This window comes from Salmo trutta, chromosome 2 (assembly GCF_901001165.1).
Source record: "Salmo trutta chromosome 2, fSalTru1.1, whole genome shotgun sequence".
NCBI lineage: Eukaryota > Metazoa > Chordata > Actinopteri > Salmoniformes > Salmonidae > Salmo > Salmo trutta.
In genome coordinates, this window is record NC_042958.1 from 75,065,119 (window position 1) to 75,080,642 (window position 15,524).

The 15,524-nt window shown below is 47.2% G+C and overlaps 1 protein-coding gene across 2 annotated transcripts in view; it reads right to left on the reverse strand.

Moving 5' to 3' along the window:
* LOC115162931 (eukaryotic translation initiation factor 3 subunit L) overlaps positions 1-3,259 on the reverse strand; it is a 26,078-nt gene extending 22,819 nt beyond the window's left edge. For both annotated transcript variants that reach the window (XM_029714466.1, XM_029714457.1), the window contains exons 1-3: positions 3,149-3,259; positions 2,513-2,555; positions 679-889 (exon numbers count right to left, since the gene is read on the reverse strand). In XM_029714466.1, the coding sequence (XP_029570326.1) occupies positions 679-889; positions 2,513-2,555; positions 3,149-3,178 (284 nt within the window). In that variant the 5' untranslated portion in view covers positions 3,179-3,259. The remainder of the gene's footprint in view (positions 1-678; positions 890-2,512; positions 2,556-3,148) is intronic.
* Between the last annotated feature and the right edge of the window lie 12,265 nt (positions 3,260-15,524).

Below are 15,524 nucleotides of genomic sequence, written 5' to 3' on the forward strand. Positions count from 1 at the left end.
TAAGGACATTACATCAAAGTTGGATCAGCCTGTAGTGTGGTTTTCCACTTTAATTTTGAGTGTGACTCCAAATCCAGACCTCCATGGGTTGATAAATTGGATTTCCATTGATTATTTTTGTGTGATTGTTGTCAGCACATTCAACTATGTAAAGAAAAAAATATTTTATAAGATTATTTCATTCATTCAGATCTAGGATGTGTTAGTGTTCCCTTTATTTTTTTGAGCAGTGTATATGCTTGCTTTGAAAATGGCAGTGGATTATTTTTGACAGGGTACTCTCCTGACAATCTAATGTTTTGCTTTCGCTGTAAAGCCTTTTTGAAATCGGACAATGTGGTTAGATTAACGAGAGTCTTGTCTTTAAAATGGTGTAAAATAGTCATATGTTTGAGAAATTGAAGTTATAGCATTTTTGAGGTATTTGTATTTCGCGCCACGCGATTCCACTGGCTGTTTACCGCCCAGGGCGGTTAAGGTTTCTTTCTTCTGGTTTTCTTGATCTCTGGCTCCCTCGAATTATTTGTGTCTTATTTCAACATAACAGTGCCCTTAAAAGCATCAGAATGCATATATAGTTGATTTTATTAAAACACATAGGATGTGTATAAGATTTATTTTGTCAAGGGACAGCCCTAGTGTTTTAATGTTACGATAACTACAGAAAAGACGGAGTACCTGTTCTCGTAGACATCTTGGATTTCATAGATCTTCTGCTCAATGCTCTCGCTCGACACACGGTTGGCCTGCAGCTCGTACACCTTCTGGTCGATGAGGTCTGAGATGGTCTTGTGGAAGTACTGCAGGAAGTTCTTGATCACCTCTGGGATGACGTGGTAGGTCTGCTGCTCATACTGGCGCTCGTAGGCCAGGTCAGCTTTAGGGTCACCTGCAAGAAGATTGAGGAAGGGTGAGGTTAACTTCTTGGTGACAGGGGGCAGTATTCGGAAATTCAGATGAATAACGTGCCCAAATTAAACTGCCTGCTACTCGGGCCCAGAAGGTAGGATATGCATATTATTAGTAGATTTGGATAGAAAACACTATGTTTGAATGATGTCTGTGTATGACAGAACTCATATGGCAGGCAAAAACCTGAGAGAAAATCCAACCAGGAAGTGGTTTGTAGTTTTTCAAGTGATTGCCTATCCAAACTACAGTGTCTGTGGGGTCATTTTGCACTTCCTAAGGCTTCCACTAGATGTCAACAGTCTTTAGAACCTTGTTTCATGCTTCTACTGTTACTGGGAAGAGAATAAGAGCTGTGGAATGACTGAGCCCAATTAGTTGTTTACTACGTAGGTGCGCCGTCCCTTTTTCCTCTGTAATGAATACGCTATTGTCCGGTTGGAATATTATCAAAGATTTGTTAAAAAGACCCTAAGGATTGATTGTAAACATCGTTTGACATGTTTCTACGAACGGTAATGGAACTTTTAGATTTTTCGTCTCGGGTTTTGCGCTCGCGCATTATGCCTTTGGAATAGTGATCTGAATGCGCGAACAAAACGGAGGTATTTGGACATAAATATGGAGTTTAGCTAACAAAACGAACATTTCTTGTGGAAGTGGGAGTCCTGGGAGTGCATTCTGACAAAGATCAACAAAGGTAAGTGAATATTTATAATATTATTTCTGAGTTTTGTTGACTCCAGAACTTGGCGGTAACATATAATTGATGGCTGAGCTCTGTTCAATATTCTGAGTACAATGTGCTTTCGCCGTAAAGCTATTTTGAAATCTGACACAGCGGTTCCATTAAGGAGAAGTGTCTCTATAATTCTTTCAATAACTGTTGTAAATTTTATCAACGTTTATGATGAGTATTTTTGTAAATTGATGTGCTCATTCACCGGAAGTTTTGGGAGGCAAAACATTTCTTAACATCACATGCCAATGTAAAATGTTTTTTTTTTAATATAAATATATACTTTATCGAACAAAACATACATGTATTGTGTAACATTGAGTCCTGGGAGTGTCATCTGATGAAGATCATCAAAGGTTAGTGATTAATTTTAGCTGTATTTCTGGTTTTTGTGACGCCTCTCCTTGCTTGGAAAATGGCTGTGGTTTTTCTTGTCTCGGCGCTGTCCTAACATAATCAAATGTTATGCTTTCGCCGTAAAGCCTTTGAAATCGGACAATGTGGTTGGATTAACGAGAAGTGTATCTTTAAAATGAGAAATTTGAATTATGAGATTTTTGTTTTGAATTTGCCGCCCTGCTATTTCACTGGCTGTTGACTAGTGTGTCCTGCGGGTGGGATGCTAGCGTCCCACATGTCCCAGAGAAGTTAAGGAATAGTGTTGCACTGAAACAGTAATGGTGGGATATGTGCAATAAGTTTCTACCATAGAATCATTGATGCAATTCTATTTTTTTGGTGTCTATGTTGTGGTACAATTAACTGATGGGGGAGGAAAGTGTATGTAGTGACTACACATCAAACACATGCCAGACATTTGAGTGTCTAGTTTATGCACTCATATCTAGACAAAACGACACTCACCAGTATGGAGATAATCATCATTGGTGTAGGAATAGGGGTCATACTGTGGAGAGATGGAAAAGTATGTCAATTATGAAGAACATGACATATGTTGAGACTGTCCTCTTTAACTAACAAGCAGTCATCAAGTCCAAATCCTAGTTGGTGAAACCAGGGTCATTAAAATGTCAACATATTTAGCTAGCTAAATAACTAATGACGGCTAAACGTTTAGGGTATTTTTATTCTGAAAGCTATTCAATGTGATAACAGCACATATTTGTATCTGATATAACAAATCACTCAGAAGCCAACCAGACAGACAAGTATTACTCCACCATGAGTTAACGTTAGCTGCGCGTTACGTAGGCAAGGTAAGATATGTGGTTTTCGCCAACTGGATGACTGGCTAACTGGCTAATTCATAACAAACACTAGTAAGCACATGAAAAGCAACAATTATGTGTGAGTATCTGAAAAAATATAATAAAATCGACCGCCTAGCTAACTTAGGTAGCTATGTCGCTAATGTTAGCAACTATAGTAAGCTAGTTAATGCGGGGTCCTCCACTTCGTAATGAGCCGGTGAGGATAGCCAACATTAGGTTACCGCGCTATAACCTAAAATAAACTGTAGAACATAAAATAGGTATGTACTTCTTCGGTTTCTTCGGTTTGGTACGACATGTTAGGATATGTCCAATCTCGTACAAAAGTGCGTGCTTAGCAAAACCACGCAGCTGGCGGGGAAAGGAACCGGAAATGGATTTGCAACTAGAACAAATAGTAGACAGCAGCATGCTGGGATTGTGGCGGATTGAAATTAGAATCAGATAAACTACTGGCGTGGAATCGATTGACCGTGTTTAAGTGATAATGCCGAAGAAGCCGGTGTTTTGTTTTGGTGTTTTGTTGGATATATTGGCGCGGGGGTTGTTAGGCCCAAAAGGAAGTTAAAATCAAATCAAATTGTAATTGGTCACATACACATGGCTAGCATATGTTATTGCGAGTGTAGCGAAATGCTTGTGCTTCTAGTTCCGACAGTGCAGCAACATCTAACATGTAATCTAACAATTCCACAACAACTGCCTAATACACACAAATCTAAGTAAAGGAATGGAATAAGAATATATACATATAAATATATGGATGAGCAATGCCAGAGCAGCATTGGCAAGATGCAATAGATGGTATAAAATATACATATGAGATGAGTAATGCAAGGTGTGTAAACATTATTAAAGTGACTAGTGATCCTTTTATTAAAGTGGCCAATGAGAGGCAGCAGCCTCTGTGTTAGTGATGGCTGTTTAACAGTCTGATGGCCTTGAGATAGAAGCTGTTTTTCTGTCTCTCGTTCCCAGCTTTGATGCACCTGTTATGTTATGCATAGAGAATGACTATTCCTTTGGAACTTTTGTGAGTGTTATGTTTACTGTTAATTTGTATTTTTTTGTATTTAACTTGTGTTTATTATGTATGTCACAGACACTATGGCACAGAAATAAAGATGAGTCCTCTATCAAAGTAGTAAGATGATTGTAATAACTTTCCACGCTAACACCTGAATAAGTTGATAATATTAAATAGTGACTGATATAAATATTTTCAAATGCAATAGTCCAGTGTTTTTATATGTATACTGAATGCACTACATTTTTAATAGGCATTGACTGTATAACATTTTATTGTTAGATATTAGTTTAAAATATATTTTGAAATAATGTTGCAATGGAGCTCGGCATTTATCCCAAAACTCCATTCATTTCCCCATAGGATTGGCCAACGAATCATGGCGGAGTTAGTGCTTACAAATAGACTTAGTGTCTACAAATATTACATTTGAGGCTGCTGAAGGGAGAATGGCTCATAAATGGCTGGAACAGAGTGAATGGAATTGTATCAAATACATGGACACCATGTTTGATGTATTTGATACCATTCCACTATTCCGCTCCAGCCATTACCACGAGCCCGTCCTCCCCAATTAAGGTGTCACCAACCTCCTGTGTTGTATTACTATTGCTCTCTATGGTCAGGTAAGCGCCCTACAAATCAGGTTGTTTAACTTGACACCTGGTGGCATGAATGCTTTGAATTTGCATTGACAGGGTAACATTCTGACTTGTGTTGCACAGTAACTAGTAGCCTTATGCAGACACATTTACCCTTGGCTGTATTATTGTGAGTGTTGTAGATGTGTCAGATGGAATTTAAATGTACATGACTCTTTCCTCTACTCTATGACATCCAGACAATTTAGGCATTTTTCTTAAATAAAAACAAACCCACATTTTAACATTTTATGGACAGTATTTTGTTTTTCTTTGTATTACGCTATTACATTAAGTACAACATATTGTTTTATGCTTATTTAACAAAGTTTGCCTCAAATGAAACATAGACCTATTTGGCCTAATGGATATAATCTTTCTTTCAACATGATCGGTGTGCACTGAGTGTTAAAACTTAGCAAATGTTTCATGTACCAAATGCCTACACGGTAGGCACAGGCACATGTGTCATGAACAACTTTTGCTTGAGCAACAATAGTGCAATCGGCGGTTCGCATTCAAAATAAAATGCCTTAATTGAAACTGACTGTGGATGTATTTGAATTCAGAATTGTATGGGGGTAGACTAACCTGTGGATTGTGATCCCATGAATTGGGTATCAGCCTACTCAGTGACACCCACAAAACACAACTATGTAGAGTTTACACAAATATTAGCATCTTAGCTCTTATTGCAGGACTTTTAACTGTGTTAAATCACCATCTCAGTAAGTCTATTGTGTGTATTGAACATTTATATTGCAGTGTACAGCTGAACTATGGATGGTACACCCAAGAAATGGAGTATCAACCTACTCAGTGACACCCAGAGAACACAACTGTAGAGTTTACACAAATATTACTGTCTTAGCGCTTATTGCAGGACTTTGGCTGTTTGAAATCACCTTTCCAGTCAGTCTATTGTGTGTATTGAACATACATATTGCACTGTGAAGCCTGACCTATGGATTGTGCTCCCATGAAATGGGGTATCAGCCTACTCAGTGACACTCAGAACACAACTGTGTAGAGTTTACACAAATATTGCTGTCTTAGCTATAATTGCAGGACTTTGACCGTGAGACCGTGAGCGCTTACTATCCTAGTAAGTCTATTGTCTGTATTGAACATTCATATTGCACTGTAAAGTTGAACTATGGATTGTACACCCATAAAATGGGGTATCAGCCTACTCGGTGACATCCACAGAACGCAACTATGTAGAGTTTTTGTTGTGGTAGCTGTTAATGGCCACTCGACGACAAGCATTAAAGTTAGCTTAAATGGAAGAATGCATTTTTGTCTGGAAGAATCAAATCAAATCAAATGTATTTATATAGCCCTTCTTACATCAGCTGATATCTCAAAGTGCTGTACAGAAACCCAGCCTAAAACCCAAACAGCAAGCAATGCAGGTGTAGAAGCACGGTGGCTAGGAAAAACTCCCTAGAAAGGCCAAAATCTAGGAAGAAACCTAGAGAGGAACCAGGCTATGAGGGGTGGCCAGTCCTCTTCTGGCTGTGCCGGGTGGAGATTATAACAGCACATGGCCTAGATGTTCAAATGTTCATAAATGACCAGCATTGTCAAATAATAATAATCATAGTAGTTGTCGAGGGTGCAACAAGTCAGTAACACAAAAGTGTCAGTTGGCTTTTTCATAGCCGATCTTTGAGAGTATCTCTACCGCTCCTGCTGTCTCTAGAGAGTTGAAAACAGCAGGTCTGGGACAGGTAGCACGTCCGGTGAATAGGTCAGGGTTCCAGGAGGTCTGGGACAACAGGTCTGGGACAACAGGTCTGGGACAGGTAGCACGTTCGGTGAACAGGTCAGGGTTCCATAGCTACAGGCAGAACAGTTGGAACTGGAGCAGCAGCACGGCCAGGTGACCTGGGGACAGCAAGGAGTCATCAAGCCAGGTAGTCCTGAGGCATGGTCCTAGTACTTCTCTTTGGGGTAGCCATAACTGTATTTTGCCTCTAGGCTCTGCTCTTGAGTACCAAGAAAGACCACATAAACTGCTTCATGTGTTGTGTGCTTTTTTAAACTCCTTTTTCACTCCTTTTTCATGTCAACAATCAGCTGAAAATACCCCCCAAAAAATTAGATAAGAATAACAAATCATTAAAGAGTAGCAGTAAATAACAATAGTGAGGCTATATACAGGGGGTACCGGTACAGAGTCAATGTGTCAATGTGCTGGGGCACCGGTGTCGAGGTAATTATGTACTGTACAGTTGAAGTCGGAAGTTTACATACACTTAGGTTGGAGTCATTAAAACTCGTTTTTCAACCACTCCACAAATTTCTTGTTAACAAACTATAGTTTTGGCAAATCGGTTAAGACATTACTTTGCATGACAATATATTTTTTCTACAATTGTTTACAGACAGTGAATTATAAGTGAAATAATCTATCACAATTCCAATGGGTCAGAAGTTTACATATACTAAGTCAGTGGTTCTTAACCTTGTTGGAGGTACTGACCCCCACCAGTTTCATATGCGCATTCACCGAACCCTTCTTAATTGGAAAAATGGCTCTCTTCACCTTGAATTCAGCGAGCGTTGTGTTCTTGTATTGTCCATCTCCATGCAGCTTAAGGAAGTGTTCTCTTAGTTTTGCCGGTGCTAGACTAGAATTGCTCAACTTGGCATTGCAAATCATGCAGTTAGGACGCTGACTCTCATCACGTTCCGTTATACATGTGAATCCATATTGTACATATTCGTCCGACCACTTTCTTTTTTTGCTCGACATAGTTAGTATGAAGGGATTAAAATATTAAGAAAGAAATCACACGACGTACCATCACGACAGTCACAATTCGACTACTGAGCGCGCCAAATTCCCTGCAGCACAGATAGGCCAAGCGATGTTGCGTGATCACCTGCAGCCAATGATAGCCAAGCGGGGCGTGTCATCACGAATCATATGAGTCGGGTGTGTGTCTTGACCTCCGCCGAACCCCTGAGACTGACTCACCGAACCCCTGGGGTTCGATCGAACCCAGGTTAAGAACCACTGTACTAAGTTGACTGTGCCTTTAAACAGCTTGTAAAATTCCAGAAAATGATGTCATTTCTTTAGAAGCTTCTGATAGGCTAATTGACATCATTTGAGTCAATTGGAGGTGTACCTGTAGATGGTTCATCCTTGGGAGCAATTTCCAAATGCCTGAAGTTACCGCGTTCATCTGTACAAACAATAGTACGCAAGTATAAACACCATTGGACCACGCAGCCGTTATACCTGTCACGTCCTGACCAGTAAAAGGAGTTATTTGTTATTGTAGTTTGGTCAGGGCATGGCAGGGGGTGTTTGTTTTGTGTGTTTCGGGGTTTTTGGTTTATGTTCTAGGTTATCTATTTCTATGTGTTTATCTAGCTTTTCTATGTTTATGTTAGTTTTGTCAATGACCTCCAATTAGAGGCAGCTGGTTGTTGCTGCCTCTAAATGGAGGCCATATTTAGTTGTGTTTGTTTTCACTTGTGTTTGTGGGTGGTTGTTCCTAGTATAGGCTGTGCACCTTACTGGACTGTTTTCGTCGTTTGTTTTGCTTAAGTGTTTTTTCTTGTCACAGCGTCCACAGAAGGTGGCGCCCCTCCCCGGTCGGGCGGTGCTCGGCGGTCATTGTCGCCGGCCTACTAACTGCCACCGATCTACGTTTCTGTGTCTTTTGGTTTTGTCTGTCTAGGTCCGCACCTGTTCCTTGTTAGTCATTAGTGGGGTGGTATTTAATTTGTCTTTTTTGTTTGGGAATTCGTGCGAGATTATTACATGTCATGTTATGTGTGGCAGTCTGTGTTTTTGCGCTGCTTTAGCTACGCCGCGTATTTTTGGATTAGGCATTAGCGTTGCTGGGCTGCACCTCGTGCGTTTTGATTTTGGAGCTGTCCTCCTGTCTTGTGTTCTGCGCACCCTGCCTTGTGGCGACTTTATTTATTCGGTGTTTATTAAACATCTGTGTTAACGGACCTCAGTCTCCTGCACTTGACTCTGCCCCTTTCCTGCTACCAAGGATATCTGTGACAGAATCCCGGACCAACTCAGATGGAGTCAGTAGGAGCAGAAGCGCCATCCATGGCTGAACAGGTGTCGCAACATGCCAGCCTCCTCGACCGCCTGGGCTCGGCTATGGATCAGGTGCTAGCCCGGTTGGAGAGCTGGGAAAGAGGTGCTCCCCCATCCACATCAGCGCCGGTTCCCCATCCTGCGCCCTTACCGGCACCCACAGAATCAAGCTCGAGTGGGATCAGGATCACGCCTCCCAGGGAGTTCGATGGGGCGGCCGCTGGGTGCAAGGGGTTTCTACTCCAGTTAGAACTGTACCTGGCGACCGTCCGCCCCTCTCCCTCTGATGAAGAGAGGGTGAGCGTCCTCGTCTCGTGTCTCACGGGTAGAGCCCTAGAATGGCTCAACCCAGTCTGGGATGGCACAGACTCGGCTAGGGGTGACTACCCAGAGTTCGCCCGCCGCTTACGGGCGGTATTCGATCATCCCCCGGAGGGCAAGGTGGCGGGTGAGCGCTTATTTCACCTGAGACAAAAGACGAGGAGCGCTCAAGACTTTGCCCTGGAATTCCGGACTCTCGCCGCAGGATCGGGGTGGAACGAGCGGGCCCTGATTGATCACTACTGATGTAGTCTCCGAGAGGACGTCCGCCGGGAGCTGGCTTGTCGGGACAACACCACCACCTTAGACCAGCTTATAGATCTGTCCATCAGGCTGGACAACCTGCTGGCTGCCCGGGGACGTTCCAGTCGGGGCCTGTTTGTTCCACCTCCCAGCCCTCCTGCTCCACTGCCCATGGAGATAGGAGGGGCTGCAGCTAGGAGGACCGGAGGGGGGGGCCTCTCCTGCACCCACTGTGGTCGTAGAGGACACACTGCGGACCGGTGCTGGAGAGGTCCACCCGGGATGGCAGGCAGAGCACTACATCAACCCCCCAGGTGAGTCAGCACCAGCCACACCCAGAGCCCCCTGTCGACCACATGTACACCTCAGTTTGTTTTCCTGAGTTTTCCCCTCACTTCCAGTATAAGGCACTAGTCGATTCAGGCGCAGCTGGGAGTTTTATGGACCGTGGGGTAGCCAAGAAGTTAGGGATTCCCCTGGTTCAGCTGGACCACCCCTTCCCCGTGCACACCCTAGATAGTCGACCGCTAGGGTCCGGCCAAGTGGGTGAGGTCACAGTGCCACTGGTCATGGTGACATAGGGGGGGGGCATGAGGAGCGTATCAGCCTATTCCTCATTGACTCCCCGACGTTTCAGGTGGTACTGGGAATCCCCTGGCTAGCCACTCACAACCCTCAGATTTCGTGGAGGCAGAGGGCTCTTAAGGGGTGGTCGAGGGAGTGCTCAGGTAGGTGTATAGGAGTTTCCATCGGTGCGACCACGGTGGAAAGTCCAGACCCAGTCTCCACCGTGCACATTCCCTCAGAATATGCCGATTTGGCTATCGCCTTCAGTAAAACGAAGGCGACTCAATTACCCCCTCATCGATAAGGGGATTGTGCGATAAACCTCCAGGCTGACGCGACCCTTCCTAGGAGTCACGTGTATCCTCTGTCTCAGGAGGAGACAGCAGCTATGGAGACATACGTCACTGAGTCCTTGAGACAGGGATACATTCGGCCATCCAAGTCACCCGTCTCCTCAAGCTTCTTTTTTATGAAAAAGAAGGAGGGAGGTCTGCGCCCGTGCATTGACTATAGAGGTCTAAATTCTATCACGGTGGGTTTTAGTTACCCGCTACCTCTCAACGCTATGGCAGTGGAGTCATTTCACTGGGCGCGCTTTTTCACAAAACTAGATCTCAGGAGCGCGTATAACCTGGTGCGAATCCGAGATGGAGACGAATGGAAAACCGCATTTAGTACCACATCTGGCCATTATGAGTACCTCGTCATGACGTATGGGTTAAAAAATGTTCCCGCCGTCTTCCAATCCTTTGTGGACGAGGTTCTCAGAGACATGCTCGGTCAGGGTGTGGTGGTGTACATCGATGACATTTTGATCTACTCTGCCACACGCGCCGCGCATGTGTCTCTGGTGCATAAAGTGCTTGGGCGGCTGCTGGAGCATGACCTATGCGTCAAGGCTGAGAAATGTGAGTTCTCCAAACGAGCCATCTCTTTTCTGGGATATCGCATTTACACCACAGGGGTGGTGATGGAATGTGACCGCGTTACGGCTGTGCGTAATTGGCCGAGCCCAACCACGGTGAAGGAGGTGCAGCGGTTTCTTGGGGTTTGCCAATTACTACCGGAGGTTTATCCGGGGTTTTGGCCAGGTGGTGGCTCCCATTACCTCACTGATGAAGGGAGGTCCGGTGCGGCTGTGGTGGTCGGCAGAGGCGGACAGAGCCTTTCGTCGTCTGAAGGCTCTGTTTACTGACGCTCCGGTGCTGGCGCATCTGGACCCCTCTTTGCCATTCATAGTGGAGGTGGACGCGTCCGAGGCTGGGGTAGGAGCGGTGCTGTCGCAGCGTTTGGGCGCGCCTCCGAAGCTTCGCCCCTGTGCGTTCTTTTCTAAGAAGCTGAGTCCGGCGGAGCGCAACTATGATGTGGGGGACAGGGAGTTGTTAGCCGTGGTCAAGGCCCTGAAGGTGTGGAGACATTGGCTTGAGGGGCACGACACCCTTTTCTCATCTGGACTGACCACCGTAACCTGGAATACATCCGGGCAGCGAGGAGACTTAACCCTCGTCAAGCCAGGTGGGCCATGTTCTTTACGAGGTTTCAATTTACCCTCTCGTACATTCCAGGTTCCCGGAACCGGAAGGCCGACGCACTGTCGCGTCTCCATGACACCGAGGAGCGGACCGTTGATCCTACTCCCATACTCCCTGCCTCCTGTCTGGTGGCACCGGTGGTCTGGGAGGTGGATGCGGACATCGAGCGGGCGGGTCAGTCAGAACCCACTCCACCTCAATGTCCCGCGGGTCTGAAGTACGTTCCGCTCAGTGTTCGCGATCGCCTGATCCGATGGTCACACACTCTACCCTCCTCGGGTCATCCTGGTGTGGAACGGACGGTGCGAGGCCTGAAGGGGAAGTACTGGTGGCCCACTTTGGTTTAGGATGTTAGACGCTATGTCTCTTCCTGTTCGGTGTGCGCCCAGTGTAAGGCTCCTAGGCACCTGCCTCGAGGGAAACTACAGCCCCTCCCCGTTCCACAGCGACCTTGGTCCCACCTGTCGGTGGATTTCCTCACGGATCTCCCGCCGTCTCAGGGGAACACCACGATCCTGGTCGTTGTGGATCGGTTCTCGAAGTCCTGCCGTCTGCTCCCTTTGCCCGGTCTTCCAACGGCACTACAGACCGCGGAGGCCCTATTCACGCATGTCTTCCGGCACTACGGTGTGCCTGAGGACATCGTCTCTGATCGGGGTCCCCAGTTCACGTCCAGGGTGTGGAGGTCGTTTATGGAGAGGCTGGGGGTCTCGGTCAGTTTGACCTCTGGTTTTCACCTCGAGAGTAATGGTGGTGGAACGCATTAACCAGGATGTGAGCAGGTTTCTGCGGTGCTATTGCCAGGACCGGGCAGGGGAGTGGGCGAGGTTCGTGCCATGGGCTGAGATGGCACAGAACTCTCTGCGCCACTCTTCTACTAACCTGTCACCTTTCCAGGTTGTGTTAGGATACCGGCCGGTCCTGGTGCCATGGCATCAGAGACAGACGGAGGCTCCTGCGGTGGAGGAATGGGTACAGCGCTCAAAAGAGACCTGGAGTGCTGTCCAGGAGTGCCTGAAGCGAGCTGTAAGACGGCACAAGGAGAGCGCTGAATGCCGCCGCAGTGAGGCCCTCGTGTTTAACCCGGGGGACAGAGTCTGGCTCTCAACCCAGAACCTGCCCCTCCGCCTGCCCTGCCGGAAGCTGGGTCCGCGATTTGTGGGGCCGTTCAAAGTCCTGAGGAGAATAAACGAGGTGTGTTATAGGTTACAACTTCCTTCATATTACCGTATTAACCCCTCGTTTCATGTGTCTCTCCTCAGGCTTGTGGTAGCTGGTCCGCTGCAGGACGCTGAGGTGCGGGAGGTCCCTCTGCCCCCCCTGGATATCGGGGGGGGGGGGGCCCCGGCGTACACAGTCCGGGCCATCCTGTACTCCCGACGTTGGGTAGGGGGCCTGCAGTACCTCGTGGACTGGGAGGGGTATGGCCCGGAGGAGAGGTGCTGGGTCCTGGTGGTGGACATTCTGGATCCAGCCCTGCTGCAGGAATTCTACCACCTCCATCCAGATCATCCTGCACCTCGCCCTCCGGGTCGTCCCCGAGGCCGGCACACTGCGGGAGCCGCGCGTCTGGGGGGGTACTGTCACAGCGTCCACAGAAGGTGGCGCCCCTCCCCAGTCGGGCGGTGCTCGGCGGTCGTCGTCGCCGGCCTACTAGCTGCCACCGATCTACATTTCTGTGTCTTTTGGTTTTGTCTGTCTAGGTCTGTACCTGTTCCTTGTTAGTCATTAGTGGGGGGGTATTTAGTTTGTCTTTTTTGTTTGGGAATTCGTGCGGGATTATTACATGTCATGTTATGTGTGGCAGTCGGTGTTCTTGCACTGCTTTAGCTATGCCGAGTATTTTTGGAATAGGCATTAGGGTTGCCGGGCTGCGCCCGTGCGTTTTAATTTTGGAGCTGTCCTCCTGTCTTGTGTTCTGCGCACCCTGCCTTGTGGCGACTTTATTTATTCGGTGTTTATTAAACATCTGTGTTAATGGACCTCAGTCTCCTGCAGTTGACTCTGCCCCTTTCCTGCTACCAAGGATATCTGTGACATTTCTTTAATAAAATAAAGAAGATGATCAATATACCCGCTGCATTTTGGTCCACATCTTACGACGCCTGTGACAGAACCACCCACCAAAAGAGGACCAAGCAGCGGAAGAAGGAGCAGCAGGATAAATATTTGGAGTCGTGGACATGGGAGGAAATATTAGATGGAAAGGGACCTTGGAGGGAGGCTGGGGAGTACCGGCGACTGAAGGAAGAATTGGAGGCAGCAAAGGCAGAACGACGGAGGTATGAGGCATTATATCCTCCATTTCAGGAGGTGAGGAGGCAGCCCCAAAACATTTTTTGGGGGAGGCACACGGGTAGTTGGGGTAAGTCAGGCAATAGACCTGAGCCAACTCCTCGTGCTTATTATGGGGAGTGTTTGGCGTGGAGAGCACCGTGCTATGCGGAAGTGCGCACCGTCTTGCCCATCCGCATGCACAGTCCGGTGAGGTCGATACCAGCCCCACGCAAGTGCCATTCTAGAGCGGGCATCCAGCCAGGAAGGAGTATGCCTGCTCAGCATATCTGGCCACCAGTGCGTCTCCTAGGCCCAGGCTACCCTGCGCCTGCTCTACGCACGGCAGCCATCATTCCTCAGCACAGCCCAGTTCGTCCTGTGCCAGCACTCCGCCCGTGCCGGGCTACAGTGACAACTCAGCCAGGATGGGTTGTGCAGGCTGTGCGCTCCAGACCTCCAGTGTGTCTTCAAGACCCAGTGTATCCTGTCCCTGCTCCTCGCACTAGCCCTGTGGTGCGTGTTACTGTTCTGGCGCCTCCAAAGCCAGCCCCATGCATCAGGCCTTCAGTGCGCAGTCCCAGTCCAGAGCTTCTGGCGACAGTTCCCTGTACAGAGCTCCCGGCGACAGTTCCCCGTCCAGTGCTTCCGGCGATGTCCTACAGTCCGGAACCGACAGAGACGGCCCACAGTCCGGAGCCTGCAGAGACGGCCCACAGTCCGGAGTCCAGCGACGCTCCTCAGCCCGAGGTCTCCAGCGACGCTCCTTAGCCCGAGGTCTCCAGCGACGCACCTCAGCCCGAGGTCTCCAGCGACGCACCTCAGCCCGAGGTCTCCAGCGACGCACCTCAGCCCGAGGTCTCCAGCGACGCACCTCAGCCCGAGGTCTCCAGCGACGCACCTCAGCCCGAGGTCTCCAGCAACGCACCTCAGCCCAGAGCCTTCAGCAGTGGTTTACAGCCCTGAGCCTTCAGCGGGGATGGGCAGGTTAGAATGGGGACTAAGGCCGGAGCCAGTGCCACCTCCGTAGTTGGAGGATTGGGGGGGGGGGTTGTAGCACGGGAGCCGTCGTTGACGGTGGCCACCCTCCCTTCAAGTTTGGGGTTAGTTTTTGTGGGTTTCTTGTTTTGAGGTGCATTCGGGGTCTGCACCTTTGGTGGTGGGGGGGGGGGTGGTACTGTCACGTCCTGACCAGTAAAAGGGGTTATTTGTTATTGTAGTTTGGTCAGGGCGTTGGAGGGGGTGTTTGTTTTGTGTGTTTCGTGGGGTTTTGGTTTATGTTCTAGGTTATCTAAGTGTTTGTTGATTTCCTTTTTGAAATCGGACAGTGTGGTTAGATAAAGGAGAGTCTTGTCTTTAAATAGCTGTAAAATAGTCATATGTTTGAAAAGTGGAAGTTTTCGGATTTTAGAGGAGTTTGTATTTCGCGCCCCGCCCATCATTGGATATTGGAGCAGACGTTCCGCTAGCGGAACGTGTAGATGTAAGTTAATCTAACCACACTGTCCGATTTCAAAAAGGCTTTACAACGAAAGCAAAGCATTAGATTATGTCAGCAGAGTACCCAGCCAGAAATAATCAGACACCCTTTTTTCAAGCTAGCATATAATGTCACAAAAACCCAGAAGACAGCTAAATGCAGCACTAACCTTTGATGATCTTCATCAGATGACACACCTAGGACATTATGTTATACAATACATGCATGTTTTGTTCAATGAAGTTCATATTTATATCAAAAACCAGCTTTTACATTAGCATGTGACGTTCAGAACTAGCATACCCCCCGCAAACTTCCGCCGAATTTACTAACAATTTACTAAATTACTCACGATAAATGTTCACAAAAAGCATAACAATTATTTTAAGGATTATAGATACAGAACTCCTCTATGCACTCGATATGTCCGATTTTAAAATAGAATATTGCAAAATGTGCTTTCACCAAAAAGCTAAGTAGATAG